The sequence below is a fragment of the Myxine glutinosa genome, chromosome 5 (genome assembly GCF_964187855.1).
Source record: "Myxine glutinosa chromosome 5, kmMyxGlut1.1, whole genome shotgun sequence".
Lineage (NCBI taxonomy): Eukaryota > Metazoa > Chordata > Myxini > Myxiniformes > Myxinidae > Myxine > Myxine glutinosa.
This window is the reverse complement of record NC_136265.1, coordinates 40,506,522-40,532,568: the sequence shown is the minus strand read 5'-3', so window position 1 is coordinate 40,532,568 and position 26,047 is coordinate 40,506,522. Positions and strand designations below refer to the sequence as shown.

At 45.9% G+C, this 26,047-nt stretch overlaps 1 protein-coding gene across 1 annotated transcript in view; it reads left to right on the top strand.

Moving 5' to 3' along the window:
- LGALS3BP (galectin 3 binding protein) overlaps window positions 1-14,620 on the top strand; it is a 79,720-nt gene extending 65,100 nt beyond the window's left edge. Inside the window, 2 exon segments of the mRNA XM_068117277.2 lie at window positions 9,650-9,983; window positions 11,301-14,620. Of these exon segments, the coding sequence (XP_067973378.2) occupies window positions 9,650-9,983; window positions 11,301-12,471 (1,505 nt within the window). The 3' untranslated portion in view covers window positions 12,472-14,620.
- Window positions 14,621-26,047: the final 11,427 nt, after the last annotated feature.

Here is a 26,047-nt window from a genome sequence, read left to right as displayed (position 1 = left end):
CCAAAACCCCTGAAACACACCCCTGGACTCCTTGCAGGCTGGACCAAAACCCCTGGACGAGGTTGTATCTCAGTACTGACTCTGCTGTCTTTTTGCAAATCACTTCAACTCCATGAATTTTACATGTTTCGTGAACAGAACAAAACACTCTGTAATCGTCAGATTGGAACTGCCCCAAACCAGTCCATATAAACTCCATTGTTGTCCTGTCCATCTCTCTTTGTTACATCTACCTTTCCCCGATTCATTGACCTTACATCCCATGTCCAAATTTTTGTGACCATTTGAGAAGCCCAGAGTTCGATTTTCAGTTCTGGCAACCTCAGCGACTGAATTTCCTTGTGGGTTTGATCCATTCCCATGAGTACCTGGGCCCAACTCGGCCCAAGGTACACAGTACTTGCCTCCATGGAACAATGACGCCTGAGCACTCAATTAGCCCTCCATAGTACCACAGACTTACAATCAGACCGACAGACAGACAAATAACAGAGGCGTGTCACCAGCCTCAGCACAGGACATCACCTCTCCAGACAGGCACAATATAATCCACAGTATCGAAATGCCAACTTCTATCTAGAGCCTCGCAAAGCCAAAAATCGGGCATGTTCACTGCATTTCACGCAATTGCAACCTCCAACCACACGGGGTGTTGCACCCTGCTCCATGCTCCATGCATGCTCCAAGCTCCATGCATGCCTGCTCCACCATGCAACCCGATCTGTACTCGGTGCGCCCCCCATAATCAGCAAGTTATAATAACCACAATACACCTAGGCACCCACCTCTTGATACCACAACTTAATCCATGTTACTTACATTTCTTTGCATCTTCCCAAATGTCCTGCATTTAACATGACTATCCCCAGAGCTCGATCAAACACGTCACTGTACTCGGCTCGGTTAAATTAAATTCAAGCATACTGTACCTGACGCTTCCGGTCGGCACCGGAAATCTGTTTATTTCTTGAGTCCCCTGAATCGAGACGTCAACGACAACCACAACAAAAAACAGAACTCGATATTCTCTGTTCACTAATTACGTACATGATTTCAGTTTTAATCAACAGTATATGTCCCGATATTCTCTGCTCACTAATTACGTACATACAGTATATGTCCCGATATTCTCTCCAGATTTAAGTTCTATATCCTGCCGTTAAAGCAACACCCAGTAGACTGACTCAGCCTGTCGTCCTTCCAAGGTTAGTGAATTATCTCTGACCTCTTTCCCTTGCACATCTCGAACAAAGGTCAAATAAACTTTAAACGAAGAAAGGTGGTACAAACGTCGAATTAGGGTAACCAGCGCATTCATCCCACAAATAATACAAGTCCGGCGACCTCTCGCCCCTGCAAGACCTCCCCATCCGGACAGACAAATGACCATTATTGAGGCTCCACATCGCAAAATGCCAACACCCTACGAATCCAACAACCGTCACAATCCGCCCAGGAACTTCCGTGGGAGGCGTGCTTTACAATGCAGCACCCTTACTACCTGGTGCACACCTTTCGCACATCCCTCCTCGTTCGCACACTTCATCAACACACCTCCTCGTGCCCACACAACTGCAGCCCCCAGTGCCCACCCAGAGTGCCCAATCTGCGACCCACAATCTTCTCGGGGCACACACCTCCTTGAAATCCATGCCTCAGAAATATAACTCCACATACAGACAAACACAATGAAACCACAACCTCCGCTCTCCCTTCAGATCAAAGGTGTGTATTTCGCACCTCTACCATGACATTTCACACCATGACATAATTTCACACCAGCAAACTGTAATCTTTCTCATTACACGACCCATTGACTCCCAAGGTCACATCGGCCTCGGGGATATACTCATACAATCCACAAGTCACCAATACACAATATAATCGTTAATCGCATAATTCCTGCCATTAAATTCAAGAAACCCTTTGCCAACCATTCACGGACCTCCCACCGTGCAGGGCACATCCCTTTTGAGTAGGCAGGTTATCACCTGCACTCTGAGCAAACTCCGTATTCTAAATTCAACTTCTGAATTCAGTTGAATTGACTGAATTCTTCAATCTGCCATTGAATGAACTCTTCAATTCAAGTCAAACACACATTTCGATTCAAATTCTGAATTTAGTTCAACAAATTCCAACTTCTGCCCGACTGCCACTCGAAAGACAAAAGCAGCCCATCTTGTGACCATCTCCAAGAAACCGCTTCATATCAACGTTCCTCCGAGTGCTTTCCTGACCCGATTTATATCAAATCGCTCCCAAACACTCCCAAACAAATGAAAATCCGGACTCAGTTAAGGACCTCACCTGGTCCCTCGGATAGACGCTAAAATCGACATTCCCGGCCTGGATTTCCCGCACGTCAAGCAGACCACTTACAAAGTTTCATACCGAAACCCTCTGCTTTGCATATGTCATACAGACAAATACATTGGCCAGATACACACGTCAATTAATATCCCAATATACATTCATTCCTCATTCGTATACCAGTGAGTCTCCCAGACTTCGCGCGAAAATCAGCTCGACTCAAATCATGCCTTTCTTCCAGTCACTCCCATGTACAATCTTTGTTCATTCATATTACGTCTCTCATTCAAGGAAAAAGGATTTTTGGGACGGGTTGGACGGGGTGGGTTGAGGTGGAAAGGGAAGGCAGGGCGGGGGTGTTGGGGTGTTGCCTAGAGCCCCGGGACTGAGCTCAGGTCTTGGGGGGGGTGGGGTGGTTGCTACCTCCCCTGTCGCGGGGTCTTGGTCCGGATTTTGGACGAGCGGCATTAGCCGCTGATTTACTTGCTTAACTACCTCCCTGATTGTTTTATCCTGAACTTTGTCTGCTTGCTTCCTTTGGCTCTGAAGCTTCACTCCTGGTACCTCCTGGTACTCCTGGTACCAAATTCCTACAATGCAGCTCCTGCTTCAATTTTCAATATTTCAAAAACCACTTCTGTCCTTCCTACCTGTGGTTACCTGGCCCCTTGCTGTGAGCCTATTTATTTTCTCTTGTTCACCTGGTCCTGGTTTGTTTCTATCTGGATTTCTGTTGCTTGCTTCCTCTGTCCCTACAGCTTCAGCAACTTTCCTGCCCTCTTGTCTAAAGCTTAGTCTCGAGCTTCCTGGCTTGACCTCGTAGTTGTCACTACCTTCTTGTCAAGCCTACCTGGTACCTGCGCATTTCCCTTTTCCTGGCCATGTTCCTTTGGCCCTCTACGTTAGCCACAGCCCTTCTTTCCCTGGCATGCAATGGCATACCCCATCTTGTCTCTGGGCTGATCCTTCCTGGAAAGTTCTTGGCCACCGGCGCAGCTTTTATGGCTGTCCGACCTCACATTTCCCCCTCCTCCTTGCTAACTGTAACGATACCCTTACTGTTATCCGTTACCCTCTTAACGTTATCCTGGTGAATTTAACAAAGGCTCGTCATTCTAAGGCTTGAAAATTAGCCTTTACTTACAATTTCTGTTCGGAGTGCAGGCAGTGCAGGTGACAAGGGAAACGGACTGTGCCCGTTCGAGGGAGGGAGGTACGAATTTGGAAAAATAGCCCTCTGATATAAAACAATGCTCACCTTAAAACAAATCAGCGTGCCGGCGCCGGCCTCAGTCAGCCTCCCTCCGGTCGTTCAGGGTTCACCTCGCTTGTCCCTGCTCTGTTGCATCCGAGTCACGGCACCAAAATTGTGGGGAACCACTTCTTGATCGTAACAGAAGTTCACCAACAGATTGAGATTGAGAATGACGAACTTTATTAAATACCAATTAATACAGATCTGGAGGAAAAGGCAGACGTCTACAGCACGAACCACCCGTCAAGCCAAGTCTGCCTTCCTGGGGATACATTGATTCACAGTCCATTTATATAGGGACACGCTTTATCAGAAAATCTCCGAGAGAACAAAGAAAACTGGCGAAAGTTCCTCCCACCGTCATCCCCAGTGCGCCGAGCCCCCACCGTCATCCGTCCTTTCATCTTGGGGGAGTGAAGCACGCACCGTCAGGATCCGGACCAGATGTGGTTTCAAGGCTCCGAGGTGACAGAAAATATAACTCACCGAAGGGGGATTGCATTCTCGGTCCCGATAAGACCATAAAGTAAATGAGGTCGTTCTGATGAGTTCCAGGTGTTTAAATGTACCTTCAGTTCACATTTCTCTTTTAAACCTAAATTCAAAGCATATTTATTGTAACTCAAGCGTCACTGTGATTATACGAAATATAGTTAATGTTTTGGCAGTTTATCAAAGGTTTTATGTCTACGATTCAAGCATCCTATGTAAAGTTACACATTCCACGCGCATATTATCCATTTTCCTGCCCGCGGCTTGAGGCGCCGTCTGCGGAGAAGGGAGAAGGTTTATGACTTAGGCTTATCTAGCCTTCAAGGGGCACACGTATACAACGAGGCCATTCGTTCAGCACGGATGAAGCGAGTATTTTCTCATTTTAAACTAAAGCGAAGCGGCAACCTTTTATTAACTTTATGAAATAGCATTTTTAAACAGCATTTATAACATAACATATTAGTCAAACGACATCCATAACAGGGCATTAAGCAGTAACAAATCTGCGACCTGACATATATATATATATATATATATATATATATATATATAGATATATATATATATATATATATATAGATATATATATATATATATATATATATATATATATATATATAGATATATATATATATATATATATAGATATATATATATATATATATATATATATATATAGATATATATATATATATATATATATATATATATATAGATATATATAGATATATATATATATATAGATATATATATATATATATATATATATATATATATATATATATATATATATATATATATATATATATATATATATATATATATTGTTGCGGATCTCCAACGTCGGCCTTCCCCTTATCAAGGGGGGATTAATCGCAACCGCAATCCCCTTGTCCTTTTACTGGCCGACGCCATCCCGGGGCTATCACGTTCCTTCCGGTCGGTGTTAAATAGGGTTGTTGGTCGAATTAGTCCTATTACCTAAGTACTAACACCGGCCGTGGAGCAAGGAAAAGAACCCCACCCGAACCACGGCGTTAGTGGACACGCCGAGCGAAGCGAGCCGCGATCCGGGCCGTTAGCAGGTACTAAACCCGATTCGAGCAGTTGTCAAACGTGCCACGCTTCCCCAATTGAGAAATCACTCTGACGATCGAATTAGGAAAGACAGGAAGAACAGATTGGTTTTTTAACAATTTGTACACTAAGAAGAAGAGGAAGAAAGGTAATGTACAGTGAAGAGGAAGAAGCAGATACACAGGGCAGCCTTATACAGTCTTACTTATTCCCTGGACACGGGCCCGTTCACACTCAGACTCACTCACATGGGGTTTGAAGATGGTCGGGTTGAGAGTCCAAGGGTCCACAGCTCGTCCGGTCCCCAACTCGTACCGTGCAGATGGTGATTGCACGCAACTCTCCGCGTGGCGTAGGCGCGAGGCGGACAGTTATATATCGGGGAAAGGTCGGTTGGCTGGCGATTATATCACGAACGCAATAGGTGTACCGGCGCCTTTATACGCGCTCCCGGTATTGCTATGTACCATGCACCGCTCCCCCAATGATGTTACCAATGGTGCCTTCCCACAAAGGTCCTTCTGCACGCTGCAGTCCTCTGCAATGCGTGCCGTGTGCCACAGATCTCTCGATGTCTCCATGTCTCTCGGTCCTTGCTCTCAAATGTTGTGTTTGTGTCCTTCCCCCTCTCTCCCCATCTTGTCTACCGCTCCCGATGTTATATGTTTTATGTGTCGGTTTGTCCTTCTGTGTGATTAATGTTCGCTCTTTCACGAGCCTCGATCTTGTATACAAAAAAAGGAAAAAAAGAAAAAAAAAGTCCTTTGTAAAGCGCAATCGATCCTTTTTAAGGCTCGTCACCGTGCGTCTCTCCTCCTCGTAACTGAATACCGCAACTATCGAGCGCCTCTCCCTTCTCAACTCTCGTTACACGAACCAAGCACCTCTCCCATCATAACTCTGCAAGTGTCTCTCCCGTCTCGTAACTGAATACCGCAACTGATGAGCGCCTCTCCCTTCTCAACTCTACACACGAACTTTGTGAGCGCCTCTCCCTTCTCAACTCAAGCGTCTCCTTCTCGTAACTCAACTGTTCAACAGAGGACCCCGGCTCATAACTCAGACTCAACTCTATGAGTGCCTCTCCCTTCTCATAACTGAATCCCGCAACTGATGAGCGCCTCTCCCTTCTCATAACTGAACTCGTTCAGGACTCGTAACTCAACTGAGGTGGGGGCCTCGCGCGAAGGGTTATATTGCCACGCCCAGCGAACCCTCTCGAATGTCCAGCCACACCCTGTCAGGCGATGTCGCCTCAGCCCTGGTTGGCTGTTGAGGGCTTACCGGCTCCGCCTTTGACGGCTGCTTGACGTGGCCACACCCCCACCCTTGCGCTCCGCCACCTTTTCGGGCTTACCTCGTGGCATTTGGGCTGGTTCGAGCGGATGCCCAAGGGCAGCGAACGCTGCTGGCAAAGGAGGTGTATTAGCCAAATCAGGGCATGGGATGGATGCTGCCCAACGAGGTCGATTTGGAGGGTGGGCCGCAAAATGGACGGGGCCTACTCTTATTTGTTTTACACAACGCAGATGCAACTATTGGGAATGGCCTTATCCTAAACACATACTATGAAATAACTAATGTCCTAAGGTGACCTACGTGTTGCTTGTGGCCTAACTATGGGGTGCAACCTTTAACCTTTAATGATGTTACCTGTGTGGGTTCTCAAAACCGCAACAATATATATATATATATATATATATATATATATATATATATATATATATATATATATATATATATATATATATACAGTGCGTATCAAAAAAAGGGTAATCCGAATTCAAGGGGTTAATATGCAAAGGTTATTTAGTTTGACAATTTACATGTGGTTTACCAATTATGAGGAGATCCTCAGCTTTCCATTGATGCATTTCATGCATCATTGCTGTCACACATGACCGAGTACATGTTCATTGAAAATGACAAGTTCAAATCGCATTTTTACAAGTTTGGCTAATCGGTGAAATTTTTTTTTTAATGGACGCATTACTTGTCGGCTGCCAAGTTGATTATGTAAAATTGTTAAGCTGGTTTGGTAATCGTCGGTGGCGTCATCCTTTGTTTAAATGGGTATTTAAGATGGGCCGACAGTGTATGGGTTTAGAGACAGTCTGAGTCATTGAAAAGATGGTTTAACTTACTACTGAACAGCGGACCTTCGTGGTTACAACCTTTCACCAAACTGAAAGTTTGCAGCGAACTCGTGATGCGTTCAGGGAACGTTTCCCAGAACGGGAGCCTCCCGCAGCCAAAACCATCTGGGCGAATGCTAGAAAATACCAAGAGCATGGCACTAGCCTCAACCGCAACAACGAGAATTCTGGTAGGAGGCGCACTGGGAGATCGGAAATGAACATTGCAGCAGTAAGGCAGCAGGTTTTGGAGCATCCTAGGGATACCAGCGCAAGACGAAATGGGACGGGATTGCCTCCGGCAACATTCAACCGAATCACACGACTGGACCTCCACCAACATCCATATTGGATTCACATCTGGCATCAACTTACGCCAGGGGATTTTGCCAGGAGGCTGGTGCTTGCCAGATGGTTGTTAGCACGTTGCGAAGCAGATGTCAATTTCCTGCGGTATCTCGTTATCGGCGACGAAGCTGCTTTTGCCATGGATGGCAAGGTCAACACCCATAATGTTCTTGAATATGCACCGACAGGACAACCTCCAGAATTTAATTTTGACACCAACATGAATTGACAAAAGTGGACTGTTTGATTGGGACTTTGTGGATGTGGTCAGGTGATCGGACCATTTTTCTTTCAAAGGAATGTCAATGGTAACAGGTATCTGCAGATGATCAATGATGAAGTTTTACCGCAGCTGGAGAACTTTGAGCGACAGGTTCGTGGTGTCTTCGGACATCTCTGGTGGGCCCAAGACGGCGCCCCAGCACATCGTCTTATCGTTGTCCGAGATCGACTGAGGGAACTCTTTGGAGAACGAGTCATCGCCCTCAACCATGCAGTGGAATGGTCGCCAAGATCACCTGACCTCACACCATGTGATTATTTCCGTTGGGGACATTTAAAGAACAAGGTTTTCGTAACTCCTCCCCGTGATCTTGACGAATTGCAGGGCCGTATTCGACATGAAGTGGATGCTTTGCGCAATGGCCTGGCTATGGTGAGACGAGCAGTTCAGGGCATGCTCCGCTGCTGTGAGCTTTGTGTTGAAAGGGGAGGTGGACACGTTGAAGGTGTGGGTGCATAAAGGCCAATCATTCCTGAGAAAAGTTCACATCTGACGTTCATTTTGCACCAATTATCCTGACTTGCATCGATTAGCCAAACTTGTAAAAATGCGATTTGAACTTGTCATTTTCAATGAACATGTACTCGGTCATGTGTGACAGCAATGATGCATGGAAGGCATCAATGGAAAGCTGAGGGTCTCCTCATAATTGGTAAACCACATGTAAATTGTCAAACTAAATAACCTTTGCATATTAACCCCTTGAATTCGGATTACCCCTTTTTTGATATGCACTGTATATGATACATGACGTGACAACACAACTCAGAACAGATCTGGTGGACAAAGGCAATGAATAATGGAGGGGATGACATTAACTTAGTGTGCAAGTAAAACGAACACCCCTCACTGGTGCCAATTGACTCTCACTTGAACAACGGGGATAGGTGAGGACCTGAGTGAGAACCACAGCAATTGAACAGGCATTGGGCATGTCCACGCCGCTCCGAAACAGCAGGAATGGTCCCGTAGTGTCCGTTCGCGGCAAATGGCGAGAAGGACTGGGCATCCCTTGAAACCAGAGAGCAGAGTGCCAGGCAGAGAGTCCAGCTCCAAGAGTGTTCGGGGGCAAGAGAAGCAAGAAGGGCAAGGTCGACGGTCAAGAGAGCGAGAAGAGAAAGGTCCATGACCAAGAGAGTTCGCACATGTGCGCGGGCGGCGTTTATGCTCTTAGGGCCCACCTTCCAGTACACTGCTGGTCCCGTAATTGGTTGTCTGACCCCACCAGGGCAGTACCTCCACAAAAGTGTCCCATTTCTATCCAGGGCCCTCTGCAGCTCATTACGCTTACTGACACGGTCCTCTGAAGCAGCCAGCATGGTTGGGGGGGAGGGGGAAATCCCCAAAGCTGCATGCGTAGTGTTTTTATGTGCCCATTTCCACTCATCTTGAGCCCTCCACTTGGCCTCACCAAGATGGTGGCGATATTATTTTGTCTGGGTGCCATGGTGGGTGGAGTCAAGCCAGAAATGTGGGTGGGATCCGGAAACTATCCGACCAATGGGTGCGCATTTCAAAAATCGACCCCCAATAAAAATTCCAACAACAACAGCAACCGTACAGTAGTCTCCTTGTGACGAGCAGGTAGGTTCTGAAGATCGGTGGTTGTCACGTGATTATCCCAGAACCACACACTAAACACTTTTACACATTTTTCAATAAAATTTGTTCTCATACGTTTTTTGGGGTTTTTGAAAATCATTTCCTTTTGCGACATTTTCCCCCTAATCTTTTCTTTTGCAGACATTCCATCAAACCAACTTCACGTGGATAACTCTCGATACTTGTATCATGGCCTTGCAAAGTTGTATTCCTCAGGCGTTGGCTGTGATCGTGACATAACCATACTGAAGTCTCCTAACAAGAGCTTCGGAAGCTACAAAGCTTCAAACACTTCAACCAGTTTGTCTGATAACATCGAAAGTAGTGGGCGAGGCCCGACCTTCTGCGTGCACAACCTTGTGTTGTCACTGGGCCTGAGCCAAAAACTCAAGCAGATGGCAGAAGAGGATTCTGGGAAAGAGCTCTTCATTTATGCTCATTCGGATTGCATGGACTATGTTGAGACCTTTTTAAGGTAAGCCTATAAAAATAACAATGATAATTAAAACTACAGGCAGTGAAGCCAAAGCCAAGGTTCTAGTGATGATGCCATCACTTCCGGTTAGCCCAAAATTACGTGACTGATGATGTCATTTTTATCAAACTATATTTGCCAGGAGTAGTCGATCACATATTTAAAGTTTTGCATTGATCGGTTAAACTTTATTCGGTCCAATAAAGGAACAAAGCTCGGTCCAAACTTTGTTCGGCTGCTAGACCACGTGACCTATGACATCATTGGTATCAAACTTTTTTTTCCAATATGGAGTCGATCAAATATTTAAAGTTTTGCATTGATTGGTTAGGCGGTTTCAGAGAAGAAAATTTTAAAAGGCGTCGCATACAGAATGATAATAATAATAATCTGAACAGTTTTAATAGCACAGTTACCAAGTGAGGACAGCTTGGTGCCATAATTAACTCTTAGATGCAGGTATCAAAAATCCTACATGAACGCAGCCATTGGGCCTCGGAGGCCCAACGGATGTATTCGTGTAATGTTTTTTTTTTTTTTATTGACTTTTTTCTTTCATATCCTTTTTCAATCCAAGTCGATGCTCATGGATGTGTATTTGCTCAGAAAATGTGAATCATTGATCCTATTAGTTGGAAGAATCCCATACAAGTAATTAATCTTTATTTATTTGTTTGCAATTATTTTTTTTGTTCTTGGTTTTTCAACTTTTTTTCTCTAAAAGGTTGAGGCTCATGGAGAAGTATTTGCTCAAAAAAATATGATTCACTAACCCTTTTATTTAGAATGTATATGACCACAACTGTCAAAAATACTACACCTATGCAGCCATTGGGCCTCAGAGCCCCCACGAATGTATTAGTGTAAAGTTTTTAAATTTTCATATTTTTGTCACTGAATTATTTGTAACCAAGTTATAGGAGCATATAATGAGGCTCATATCAAGAAAATAATGATATAGCATAGTAGTACAACAACATTTATGCAGGGTCTCGAAGGCCCCAGGCCTGCATTTGTGTCGGATTTTCGGGTTATAAGTGAAGAATGAAGATTTTCCCACGAGCCTGAATGAAAATTTTTATTTATTTATGTCACTGAATTGTGTGTAACAACATGAAAGTCGGTGAAAATGAGGCTCATTCCAAAAAAAAAATTGTACAGCATAGTTTTTGCAACAAAAAAAACATTTTGGGCCTCCGAGGCCCAATCACTGCATCCAAGGGTTAATAATTTTAGCAGTTTTATGTTGCAGAATAAGGAGAATACAATACTTTTGAAAATGATGCGATCGTTATTTATTTTTTTGTTCCTCCACAGGTACTTGTACACTGGCAAAGTAGAACTGTCACGCACGTCTGCCATTTGCCTGCACCGTCTGGCTTCCTGGTATGAAGCAGAACACCTGCAAAAGGCCACGTTCGGCCAGCTGGCTATATTCCTGGCGACTGACCCCAGTTTCACGTATGCCATCCAGCTGTACAATTATTCGATGGCCATGCAAGACACATCCTTGCAAGATACCTGCCAACAATTCCTCGCCTGGCATTGTGAGAATTTCATGAACTCTAGCAGCTGGAACCTGCAGAGCTATAAACAACTCGACGACTTGCTATCTCGGTCAGATATAATTCTCAGGTCGGAATTGGACCTGTTCTTCGCCGTGGAAAAATGGTTAAAAGCACAGAGTTCCATAAACGACAGAGTTATGGTGGAAGAACTCCTCTCTCGGCTGCGGCTAACTTTTACAACACCGGTAGATCTTCTTGATATCCAAAAGGACTCGGTGATGTACAGACGTTATCCCGACCTACTGTTTCCAAAGCTGCTGCAGGCCTCCCAATTCCAGGTTATGAGTACACAAACCTTAGGAGCTTGGGTTAACACTGATAAGGAGGAATTTGCACCGAGAATTTATACAAATATACCTTGGGCCTACAGTTTCTCCATTAATAATACGCCATCATCCTCGAGTAAGTTTTCATTTCAAACACCAATAACAATGAAAATTACACAGAAACAAACTTCCGTTACCTGGCATGGGCTTTTCGCAAGCCAGAAATACCCCTGTTTGCAAAGATATCAAAACTTTCATCACTACAATCGGTATTATATTAATCGCTATCACACCACATATACCGGAGGCAGACATATAAACAGATCTCCATACTGTCCTGATGTCGAATATCCTATGATTTCCTTGTTCCCAGATAGTCCTGGTAATTACAGCTATGACAATGTTGCACTAATAACATGCCTCGAAGGTGGCCAACGCTGGGTCAAAAAGGTCGTGCCTTTTAAGGGGAACGCCACTCCGATGCCCAAAGAGTCTGAGTATTTTCTGGCCACAAAGATTGCGTGCACATCAAACACGACTACCTACATTCTAGTAATTAGACCAAGAGGTGAATCCGCAGTTGATACAACAATGCACACAACAGAGTCTCCTTTGCTCCTATCACGCAATCCATGGAGCTCTGGATATTACTAAAATGAAAACGTCCGTGTCCCCGTGTGTGTGTCACGCATTATTCTAAAAGGTTCTTGCTGTCCTAGAAAAAATTTTAGTTGGAAAAGCTAATGATTGATTTACTTGGAACAAAAATTAGTGTCCATTTAAGTATAACTAGAGCAATGTGACTGTGTCGCCAATATGCCTCCGCAAAGTCTCTGCCCGTGACAATGGGTAGATGCCCTCGTTCACTGTCCTAACAATAAACAAGTTTGAATTAAATCCCTTCAGCTGTTTTCAAGTATCACATTTTCACCAGCCATGACAGGTTTTACATCGATCGGTGAAGCGGTTTCAGAGAAGCATACGTGACGTATGACCTTAAAAAATGTACACCCAGCATATGTATGGATCGGGATCACGTTTGTGAAGTTTCGTGTTGATCGGATAAGGTTCGTTTTTCTATCGAAGATGGCTGCCAAACCACGTGGCCTATGACATCATCATTTTCAAACTATATGCAACAATGGTGTTAGATAGTATTTGTAAAATTTCGCATCGAAAGGGTAAGCAGTTTCAGAGATATAATTATTTTATATTTTCTTTCCATCCAATATGGCTGCCACACCATGTGACCAATAATGTTTTCGTGATCATCTTTTAATCGACATGCCTAGTCAATGACACATAAAGTTTTGAGTCAATCGATTTGGTGGTTTGGGAGAAGATGTTTTTTTAAGGTTTTAGGTTAGATCCAAAATGGCTGCCAAACCGTGTGACCTATGATGTCATAAATTTAATAATTCAACACAAATGGGTCATAAATCATGTGCATGCAATTTCAGATTTTTAGGATAAGGAATTCGATTAAAACATTTTTGGCTGGTATACCACTACACCTATGATGCCATCATTATCATGCTTTTGTTCCCCCATTGGGAGTACTTGAAAATGTGGCAAGTTTCAAATTTTTCCATTTAGCCGTTTCTGATAAAAAAAATTTTTTTTTTGCGTTTAATCCAAGATGGCTGCCATACCACGTGACCTATGACATCACAATAATCATATAAAACATTCTGCATGGGTGTCACTACTACCCTGAAAGTTTCATCTCAATCGGACATGTGGTTGCTGAGAAAAACGAAGTTTAGCCCATACGGACGGACGGACGGACGGACGGACGGATGGAGAACCCGAAAACATAATGCCTCCGGCCACCTTTGGGAGCGGAGGCATAAAAATGCCCGTTTCAAAAGCCTGTCTATCTGGGAGGGAAGTGGAAGAAGCAGGAATGGAGCTTTAACGTTGCGCTTCCATTGGCACGACAGGAGGAACTCCAAAATAAAGTGTAATGGAAGGTGCACACAAAATTATATATAGTAATACTTTTCCAAGCAACAGAAAAATATATAACAGTACACATAAGGAGTACATGAACAACAACAACCACAGCCTTGACGACAGTAACAACAATAATGTGTACAACTATCGGGGATGCCTCTTCGCGGTGGTTGTAACTCCCAACACAAGTCGGGGGCCAAATTGTCCCGTCTTCCCTTTTGCCCAAATTCCCCATGGACCGGCCCTTTCCCTCTTCTCTCTCTCTCTCTCTTCTCTAACTCTGTCGGGGCCCTGACTTTGTGAAGGTTGGGGTACAAAAGTGGGTCGCTCCTGGGAGATTGAGCGACTGTCGCCGTGCCGCGTGGGCTTATTCGAGAGAACTGTTCAGGGCTATACAACAACAACGTGTTATAAAATATCCTTTTTTTGAGTGTTTCACTTCCTTTTTCATCCTCAGGGAGACTCAGAGATGGATAAGCAATATTTTTGTGAAGTGCGAAATGTTTTTTTTTTATTAAACGCGTCAGCGAAGTGACGCACAGGCACGTATTCCTATTATTTATAGGAACTGATAATTTCACAACCAAATAATACTTTCAAACCAATCACAGGGTGGGCAAGTATATTTTTCAGCTTAGCTTTTATGATATACTACATAGGCACGTGATAACAAATTATGTACGGTTATTTTCACAGGCATTCCGAATACTCGGAGCTACTTATTGGAAATTGATGGTGCTTGATGTTTTTTTTTTGTACATGCAGTAGGGATGGCATTTTATGTGGAAAACAACTTATAACTTTGTTGTCGTGTTCTAATCTGCATTAAAATACATGATTATCAATATTTGTTTAGCCTTTTGTTTTTCTCTTTTTCTCTGCAAAGGGAAGAGCTAGGTGACAATAGGTGGCCGAGAAGCGTCTGACAGAATAGGCGGACAAAACCGCTCCACAACATCTCCATATGTGGCATTGAGGAGAAGTGGTTAGAGGGCCAGTGGCTGTAAATTTTACAAGGGTTCGAGATTCGGGGGAGAGACTATGCGGTGCTGACAGGTACTCCAAGATGCAGACATAAGGAATCGGTTCCGCAGTCTACAGATAAGAGTAACGCGTTAACATAGTAGTACACTTTGAGAAAGTTCTGGATAAGATCTTTCTCAAAGCGCACTACTATGTTAACGGGCTTGAACTCAGGAACTCAGGACCCTAAGATCTCAAGCCGGCCACCTTAACCGCTAAACCAACGCCAGGCTTACGCTAACCTGTAGTCTCGCAGTTCCGATCGCTCATGCGCAGAGTGGATCGTCAGATAATATTTTTAGTCTGTCTGGCAGTGAAACAAAATTGAAAAATCATTCCAAACAGGAAACTTACTGTTTTTAAGGATGGCATAAAGGACACAAACAACAGGCAATAATAACCAATATAACGTGTTAGGGAGGTGTAAAGGACACTGCATCAACGGCGGTAAACTTCAGAATAAACTTTTTTTTTACAAACTTTAAAATCTTCATTTTATTGCAATTGAATTATATGCTTGAACACTGTAGAACACAAATCGTCTTTTCTGGCACATTCAAAACCCTTTAGTTTAGCAGTAATTGGACAAAATATTATGGCATTTTACATCATCTCGACCAATCAAATTTGCTGCTCGCAGACCATGCCCACATCCGTTTTTTTGGCAAGACTGCTCTGGGTAAGGTGTTCTATGAACTTTCTAGTTGTTTGTCGATCATTAACCCAAGGCTGGAATAATAGACTGAAACTTTGAGTTTATTGTGACAATAAAATTTTAATGTGTTGCAATTAGAAATGTTTTTGCGTTTTCTTGTATCCCTGACAATCCCAAAGATTTTTCGGGGTTAATTATACAAAATAATTATCGGTGAAACCCTAGCCGATCAGCAAGTTCGTGGCCTAAAGGTACACACACTCACCTCTAAGCTGTCTACCCCGAGTTTGAATCCTGTCCCAGCTTTAAACTGCCATCCTGGTGTTTCACAGGTAGGGCGATCCATCAATATGTGTGCCGTCCCTCGGGTGGACGTTAAACTGCGTGGCCCGACTGCGGGTTGATGGACGTTAAAGATCCAAAGGACTGCTTAGAGAAGAGTTAGCTATTGCCGGCACCTTGACCAAATTCCACATTTCTTCCCAGACTTCCAAGTGTCAAAATGGTGACCCATCCAGGATTGTAACCCAAGTCAAGATTCGGCAGAACTGACGCTCTGCCTGACATTTGGTCGATCAGCAGCTTGACATCTCGAGGGATGCTCTCCGCTTCTTGAAGGATCCCACTGATGGTGCAGTCAATACTCTTACATGTATGGGGGTAGGTAATGAAATACCATAGTCGAGGTAGAATTGTATAGAGTAGCATGCTCCGTATGCCGTGGTCACCTCGATGTATTTAAGTTAGGACCAGATGTCCTGTAAGCGTTATGTGTCTCCATGTGAGGGGTGGAGCTATGCTAATTCGTTAGGGCCAATGGATAAATTCCCAGTGCGTAATTGCCCTTGTGATTTTTCCCTTCGTTCTTATAAAGCACACTCGGCCAGCCATGCGATTGGCACGTAATTGTAAATAACATAATCGCTGATGATACCCAGACGCGACGACACCACCAGCCGAATCATCTCGATGGGTGCCAAGTGTGGCCGTGAGGCCACGCCCCAAAGAACAATTGGTTAAAGAACAATGAGGTAAGCGAGTGGTGCTCGGTGATTGGAGCGCGGGTGACGTCAGAGAGAACGTTCGAGACAGTCGGAGAAAAAATGAAAAGCACCGCCATTTTCTCTCTCTCTTGGCCTGGCTCTTGGTACGAACGGTCGCACTTCCTTGTCTCTCTCTGTTCTGGCATTGGTGGAAGCGGCCGCATATTTTCCCTCTCTTTGGTGCTGGCTTCATGATGGCTGCGCTTCATGCCGTGTACGCCTGAGAGAAACATCGGTGCGTTGGGAGCGTGGGACGATCAGAGGAGGAGGGAGTTTTGCCGTCGCACCGTGGGTCGGTAGCTGCTCTAGGCGCGACTGCGCGCCATCTTGTGCGGTTCCCGCGCGGTGGTTCCGAGACCGGTCAAGGACGCCAGGCGGCGTATCAGCCAATGCACTACACTACATGTTATTTTTATTTCATCATCCCCTTGTGTCGTACACGAGTCTGTGTAGAGGGTCCCTCATTTAGGAATTTAGTTTACCTTACCTTTTGTTATCCTGGCATTTATTTTCATTAAACCTTTATTTGTTGCATTTCATTTGTTGTATTGTTGATTTGTATATATTGTTATGTCGGTGGGGTAAAGGAATATCTAGAGTCAGATAGATCTGTATAGGTAGGTATTCGACTGTCCCGATAGGGAATCTACCCTGTAATAAGTTCCATGTGTAGTGCGCTTTGTCCCGATAAGCTGTATTGATGTCCCCGCTACGGGGGAGCAGGGCGTGCTAAATAGTCCAGGGATTATGGATAAGATTCCTTTGTTCGTCATCCCCCCTGGCGCCAAACCTTTGTCCCTTATGGCAATGCATACCCATATAAACACTTAGATAGGCCCTTTAGTGCACACAGTAATTAAATTCCCTTCCCTTACAACGACTTTGGAAAACAGGCAGAAAGCCAGATTGGGGGCACTGCCGGATGGCCGCCGCCAGCTACAGCTCCGGCAGGCCGAGCAAGATCGAGTGACACGAGCTATGACCACGCTACAGGGAACATGTGATTGGTTGGCGCGGAAGGCGCGAACCTCCAGCCAATCAGGGCGAGCAATACCGGTGCGGGAAGCACTCGGCCAATGACACCACGCCAGCAAAACAGAACATTGGAGGAGAGTGGACCCAGGTTATAAAAGGGCGTGCTGCACGACATTTTGGGCAGCTCTAGCTCTTGTGGTTCTTCGCTGGTCTCTTGCGCTCTCTGGCTGTCTTGACGCTGCACGATGTCTTGTGTCTCTGCACTTCCCTTCTTGGTCTTGAGAGGTCCTGGTGGTCGTTGGTTCACCATCTTCGTGGTGCTTGGAGCGGTGCTCGGTGCTGTGAGTGGGCAGGGCCTCATGTGCAATCGACCCGGAGCTTGAAGCCGGACGGGGCCGTGTTGAACGACAGACAAGATAAGACTGCACTCACACCCCACATTTACAAGTATATGACGATTTCTTTTATTAATTCATCTCCCCTTGTTCATATCTGAAGTGAGGTGTGTGGGATCCCAATTTATGCTCTTTATTTATTCATCGTCGTGTTTCATTGTTTCGGGTTCAGTGAAATAAATCTCTATTTTTGTACATTCTAATCGTTGTTCGAGTTCGTTAATTCCCGACAGGACCGGAGCTGCAGTTGGCGTGCTCCAGGTAAGTGCTTTTCCCGCTTCTTCCTCTTCCCTTCCTCTTCCCGCGAGCCAAAGCAAAATCCGTTTGGTCGCCGCCTCCAGTAGATCCGTTTGGTCCATCCCTGGTGTTAACCGGGGGGATTCGCATGACAACTGGTAGTCAGGAGTGGGATTGAACCCTGAATAAATTTGGTGTCAAGGAGTGGAGAATTTGAACGCAAAATTTCGTAGTAGGAGGCGATAAATTGGCATCGTCGATCGGTGCGCGGGACGCGAACAGCGCGTCAGCTAAAATTTAAATTTAATTACGGTTGGAAAAGCCGCGCGGAGAAGCGACCTCTTCTTTACGGATGGAAGAGGTAAGCAGTATGGAGGAAAGGAGGATGAAAGATGGGGATAGCACTCGAAGTGAGTCGGAGGTAGTTGGGGGTAGAGAGTAGTGGTGGAGCTACCCCCGCTATCAAGGCGGTCCCGAACGATAACCAGGCCTTAATGCAATTTATGGAGCGAATGAACGAGCAATTGAATAATAACATGAGGGAAATGAAGGATGAGTTGGAAAATAAAATGGGAGAAATGAACAATAACATGAAGGGAATGAAAGGGGAATTGAGGGGAGACATGAGGCGAATGATTAACAAAAAGGATGCCATCCACAAAAAGGCTGGACGAGTGAGTTGGAGGAGGAACGAAAGAATGGTGCCGTTGGGGCCCAGGAGAAGCCAAGGGTGGCAGAAATTCAATCGGAAGGGGGGGGGGGGGAAGCCAAATTGGGAATTACACCGGGAATGGCAATGGAAGGAAATAGGGAATGTGAAAATTGTAATGGGGAATGTTTGTTACATGCTGGCCTGGAGGTTTATCGGGACCGGGTGGATGCCCCAACACATCAACAGGGGGACAAATTGGAATCCTTGCAGCACCAGGGCGGTGGTGCAGAGCGAGAGGGGGTAACACTATTGGGGGTCCGGGTAATGGAGCCGGACCAGGTATTTATTGGGGAAAGCCTGTCGGGGCCGCAAATGATTGGGAATGGGAAAGATATACATGAGGTGATTCAGCGGCTGGAGACCTGTGACAGTCCCATGGAGGTGGAGTTTGACCAGGCCCAAAGGAGCTTGGGGGAGGAGGTGAGTCGGTCCGAGGAGGAGGTTGGAATGACCGAGGGGACCCTCATCATGCACTACAATTTGGTGCCAGAGGCTCCGAAATTGCAGAACCAGTTGGGGGAGTGTGTCGGCTCTGGGCTGGATTTGGACATTGGGGGATCGGGAGATCGAGCCTCGTGGATATTTTGTCCCCGTAGGGAATTTGGAACAGCTGCAGGGAGGGGCAGAACAACCTGAGGGAGGGGTTGTTACCTGCAGCTGCGGTTTGGGATGGGAAATGCAAATTGTAAAAAGGAAATTTTATAATTAAATTAAAATGGGAGGTTGATGTGGAGCAGCCATGGGGAGAGTTGGTCCCCGGGCTGTGGAATGTGGACCAGTGGAGGTCATTCGGGATGGCCTCGGGGAAAAGTTGCCCCTTTGAAAATTTGGAGATGCCAGCCAGCTGGGGGGCTGTGCTGGCGAGATTTGGACGTGGGGTCCAGCCATGGGTGTCATGGTACGACCTGGGCCCCACGGGGGGTCTGGTGGAGTGTGGCGTACCTTGTCCGTCGGGGCGCCGCCCGAGCATGTGGCTCGGGCCGACAGAGTCACCAGACCCTGGTGGGGGTTAAGACCTCCATGGGTTCTGAGGTGGTTTCTCAAGCCTGGGATGGAATTTATTGAGGACCACTAGGGGGAGGTGTTGTGGGTCGCGCTTTGGTGGTGGCACTGCGGACGGCCAACTTGGGCCTGATGTGTTGACCACACGGGCATGCAGCCTGACACCCTCCTCCTGAGACTCTGGGACAGCCAGCATGTGGTGACCTGCCATGCCGTGTTGGTCTATGGACGCGGGTCGAACCGCATGGACAGGGATGGAGATAGCCTGCCGGACAACCATTGGGGCATCTGTGGAACATGATGGTGAGAATGATCTTCCACAGATGTCTCATTATGATTTATGGACTCTCGGTTTGGGAAGAGAGCCATGGGATTGTTGAATTGGGAATGTGTAACGTGCTGAGCATATGGGCCGTGCTCGGCTGGCATGTGTATGGAGAAGCACCCTTCTTTGATGAGTTCAGTAAAATGTGAAAAATGTTTGGCATGGGTAATCTAAGGTTATATGCAAATTTAAGGGTGAATTTTGTGAAGAGAAATGGTGGTCACTGCACAGTGACACCATTATTGATCCAGGTGTGTTTAGACCAAAGTGTTGGAGGCTGTGATAAAAATTGACAGGGTAGCAGGACACAGCTTTCAACTGGTTGCGTGGGCGACTGTGCCAATATTTGGGATGCGGGGTTATGGGGATGTAGTTGTGTAGTCTGAGGGTCAACGTGGTGCCGTGCGTGTCCGAGGTGTGTGGACCATGTCTTCTGGATGGGTCTCCTGGTGGAGCATGGCTGTCGACTGAACCTTGGTGTGGTCAAGTGTGGATGGGCACTGGGGGGCTGCAGTTCTGTGGACTGGGGGATGAGGGCAGCATAGGTGACGTGAGGGGAATGCCACGCACTGCGACCGTCTCCCCCAGGGCCGAGGTTGTGTGAGTGAGGTTTGTTGGCAGCAGGTGCTCACCACATTGGCCAGCTGGGGCTAGTGCAGTTGTGTTTCTCGCAGGGGGGCCGAAGGATGGATGGTGGGTCGCACCCTTATGGACACTCATGGGCCATGTTGGCGTTTCGACTGCTCACCTTGTCCCGATGACCCTTGCATGGTAGAGGGTGCGGAGCTGTCGTGGCCACAGGTAGTTGTGTAGTGATAATCACCGTTGGATGCGGACCCACATACCTGCCAGTATAGTGGGGACAAAAGTGAAATTTGGTGAAAATTTGATTGGTCCAATGAGAAATTTGGGGATTTTGTGGGTGGATGGCACTTTGGACCTGACCAACCGGAAATTACCTGCACATCAAGGTAGAAGTAAGGCCTTGATGTTTACTGTCCCAGGCTACAGGACTTGCTATAGAAAATTGGGACAAGTAATTTGGAGTTGGGGGGCGGGTGCGAGTGATGACATGGGGGATGGAATGGGTGCCACAGAGTCTTGTGGGTGGCGTTTGTGTTTTTGTTGTGGTTACGTGTTTTCATGTGGTCGTGAGGTTGGAGATAATGGATGAGTGGTGATTATAATAAAAATGTGATTTAAAATGTGAACTGGGGATTTCACAATTGCAGGCCATGGCAAATCTTTTGTACCATCTTCTCTGAATTGTGTTGAGAATTGAATGGCAGCGGGGGAGGAAATGTGTTTTGGGGATCTTGTGGGTGGGGAAGGTGTGTGTGTGCGCAGGTACAGATCAAGCTCGGAGGAGCGATGCCTACGACCCCTGGCAGCCAGTGGTATCTGGAAATTGGAGCTCGCCGGTGGAGGGTCTGGTTGGGCGCCGTGGGGTAAAGGAGACCCCCGGCAACCCGTGGAGCTGCGCGGATGCAGGAGGCAACGGAGCCTGGTTTGTGGAGACCCTCACCGGCGGGTTAACGGCGGAAAGAGCTTTTGGGCTGTCACGGGGCCAAGAGGTAAAGGGCGGGGGGCAATGAACTTGTCAGTCGGTTGACTTGTGTTTGGGACTGCGGGCACCACAGCCTGAAGCGCCCCCACCATCTTAGTTGTGTGGTACCTCCCCGCTGCCTAGTTGAAAGAAATGCACACCATGAATACGACATCAATGCCATGGTCCTGCAGGGGGGTGTAATCAGTATGTGCTTTGTAATGATTTTGTGTGATGATTTCTGGAATGAGTATGCGTGGATAAGGGGTTGTGTTATGAATGAGGGCGAAATCCACCGAGCCATGTCACTCACCTGTAACATCTGGACAGGGCCCGTGGAAATTTAGGGGGGTGCATTGGGATGGCCCCGCAGGTAAGGTTGTGTCTTGTGGCATCCACCGGGGGACGTGGTCTGTAGACCGGGGTATGTACAAATGTCTTATAGAGTTTTGAATTTTTGCAAGTTAAGGCTAAGGTTTGTGGTGAAGTTAGATTTTGAGTGTTGTTTGTTGCCTTCCACCACAGGAACGACCGGAATGATTGTAAATATTTGATTGCATGGTTGTTAAGGGGATTAGCATGTTAAGGAGAATAGGTAGGAAGTCCGGCTCACTTCCCACAGCCCTCCTGATTTATTTCATAGGCTAAGTAAGTGTGAGACAGTAAGTGTTAAGACTGGAATGGTAGCGCCTGCAGTGAACCTAGCAGGAGCTATGGTTCCAAAGGGGGGGGGGGGGAGTGGGCTGTGTTATGTCGGTGGGGTAAAGAAATATCTAGAGTCAGATAGATCTGTATAGGTAGGTATTCGACTCTCGCGATAGGGAAACTACCCTGTAATAAGTTCCATGTGTAGGCCGGTTTGTCGGGATAAGCTGTATTGATGTCCCCGCTACGGGGGAGCAGGGCGTGCTAAATAGTCCAGGGATTATGGATAAGATTCCTTTGTTCGTCATCCACCCTGTCGCCAAACCTTTGGCCCTTATGGCAATGCATACCCAAATAAACACTTAGATAGGCCCTTTAGTGCACACAGTAATTAAATTCCCTTCCCTTACAACGACTTTGGAAAACAGGCAGGAAGCCAGATCGGGGCACTGCCAGATGGTCGCTGCCAGCTACAGCTCCGGCAGGCCTAGCAAGATCGAGTGACACGAGCTATGACCACGCTACAGGGAACATGTGATTGGTTGGCGCGGAAGGCACGAACCTCCAGCCAATCAGGGCGAGCAATACCGGTGCGGGAAGCACTCGGCCAATGACACCACGCCAGCAAAACAGAACATTGGAGGAGAGTGGACCCAGGTTATAAAAGGGCGTGCTGCAGGACATTTTGGGCAGCTCTAGCTCTTGGGGTTCTTCACTGGTCTCTTGCGCTCTCTGGCTGTCTTGACGCTGCATGACGTCTTGTGTCTCTGCGCTTCCCTTCTTGGTCTTGAGAGGTCCTGGTGGTCGTTGGTTCACCATTTTCGTGGTGCTTGGAGCGGTGCTCGGTGCTTTTGGTGCTGTGAGCGGGCCGGGCCTCGTGTGCGATCGACCCGGAGCTTGGAGCCGGATGGGGCCATGTTGAACGACAGACAAGATAAGACTGCACTCACACCCCACATTTACAAGTACATGACGATTTATTTTATTGATTCATCTCCCTTTGTTTGTATCTGAAGTGAGGTGTGTGGGATCCCAATTTAGGCTCTTTATTTATTCATCGTCGTGTTTCATTGATTCGGGTTCCGTGAAATAAATCTCTATTTTTGTACATTCTAATTGTTTGTTCGAGTTCGTTAATTCCCGACAGGACCGGAGCTGCAGTCGGCGCGCTCCAGGTAAGCGCTTTTCCCGCTTCTTCCTCTTCCCTTCTTCTTCCCGCGAGCCAAAGCAAAATCCGTGTTTGGTCGTCGCCTCCAGTAGATCCGTTTGGTCCATCCGCGGTTCTTGGTGTTAACCGGAGGGATTCACACGACAATATTTTACATTAACCCCAGATTTGGACAAAACTTGATGGATGAGTTGGGTATGTGACAATAACAAGCCGATTCGATTTTGGTTCAGGTCCAAATCCAGATCTGGCCTATCAGTGGGATAGAAAACGTAAACTGTTCAGCCTGGCGGAGGTATACGCTCTACCGAGTGCCGTTCTAGTTCCCAACCTTATCATACCTAAAAGGTAAAATATCTTTTATCATTCCTATTTTTATTTGCTTTTTTTAAAACAATTGCTGTAACACGAACAGTCGGTGTCAAGTCGTTCAACGTTAAAATTCCCAAGTCCCTCTGCTGTTTGACTTTCCTTAAGAAACTCTCCGTTAATACAGAAGGTGCAATGGACACATCTATGCCATGGAAGGACAAGACAAGAATACACATCTCTCAACATTCCATCTGAATTTCCATGTCCTGGACCATATACACAGATCATTCAAATCTTCTTGTAACTCCTCAAACTCCCTCCAGATGTTAATCTGAATAAATTTTGGAGTCTTTGCCAAAAGTCTTTTCTTTTTATTAAATAATTTTTCAACTTTTTCTTTCAAAAAATGTAAACTGTTTTCCTACCAAATCAGGACTCTGTGTCCTGAATCAGGTTTCTGTGTCACCTGTACACATTAGAAAGGGTCCTCAACATTTGGAGGATTTTCTTTGTTAACTCTAGCCATTTCGAGGGGGAGGAAGTATGTCATATGTAGATAAAGCAGTAGCCTACCAGGTGTCTGTTATATACTAGAGCGCCACCTGCCGCGCGGCTGGAACCACTTGGAATAAAGAATCCAATTCGTTCATTAATTTTGTGAGCAGCCTGCGGCTGCTGATTTGCATTGTTGCTGGGAGCTCGGCGGTGCTGTTGATGAATGCAGTGCCCCTATAGGTTAGGGCAGAAATTTGGAATTTGTTCAGGGTGCCGGCGATAGTTCGCCAACTCTTCGCGAAGGACACCAAAAGAATCACACTCTACAAATGTCCGCGCCACATGTGCTACCACAGCGCTGCAAGAGTGATTTCGCAAGACCCATGCAGTATGAGGGGGCAGAGCGCTGCGATAAGAGGCAGTGCCACACCCAGCGCAGAGAGACAGCCGGGACCCCCAGAGAGCGAGCACACAACACAGCAACTCAGCTGGGACCATCGAGCACAACCAGCCAGCTCTCATAGAAGTGCACACTCACTTTTATCCATTTTCCTCCATGTCTTGTGTTCCCGACTGAGTCTGCTCGAGTTATTAGCATGAAGATAACGGGGGGTTGTTACCACCAGTTAAGTGCGTCGTTCGGTTGTCTATTACTCAATTAGGATAGTATTAGTCTCTGCCATTTTGGCTTCTGGTGTCTCCATCCTCATTATTTATTAAACAAGTTGTTTCTTCAAAAGTTGTTTGCTGTGTATTTTGAGATGCAATCTCGTCCGACGGCGTAATCAAATTTTCTCCCCCGTACAACCGTTCATGCGCACCGAAGCCACTGCACGGTCAAATCAAGAAAACATAACCACATTATTGTGGTTTATCCACCTCTTCTCGATGTCTTGAGAGTTTATTCGCCGGCGGTCTTGCGTCACCTGTTTTGGAGACCGATACGGCGATACCGTAACAGCATTAAAGTATGCTGGATGAGCAGAAGTGCCAATTATTTAGACTGCAACCGTATGCAACTTTACAAAATATACTTTATTGTGAAAATGAAATTTCTTGCCAACAGGAACGCAAGGTTCACCCTCCAGACAATAAAATACGTCCGAGCGTGGTATGGATCGTCTTTATGTTATAATGGCCGCGGTGTAAAAAAACAAACAATACACAAGACCCGGTGCGTCAGCAAAACACGAGCCTTTTGGATAGCGTGCTGGATATAGTCCCACGGAAAACTCATGAAGGATATATTTGAAGCAATATAACTGTTGCACTATGAAGAGACGCGATAACCTTTTTTGTCCTGTCATTTATGCAGAAACCCACAGCAAAAAAAGACATTCTGAAGGATATATATATAAATAAACAAACTGTATATATATATATATCTACAGTCACGTGAAAAAGTAAGTACACCCCATGTAAAGTTTTGACTTTTTCAACATATTTCAACATACAGCTATTTGATCTTCATTTCAACAATATTGATAGATAAAGGTGATATAATATAACAAATATCATGAAACATTTACATTTTGTAGTCCATTGTATAATTTAAATAAACATAAATGCAAATTTCGCATGTGGAAAAAGTAAGTACACCCTTGGCTCGAGTAGGTGGTATTGCCCCCTTTGGCAGAAACAACCTCAAGTAGGCGTTTCTTATAACTGTCTACCAGACTCTGACATCGACTGGTAAAAAAATTTGCCCACTCCTCTATGCAGAATTCTTTCAGCTGTGCGA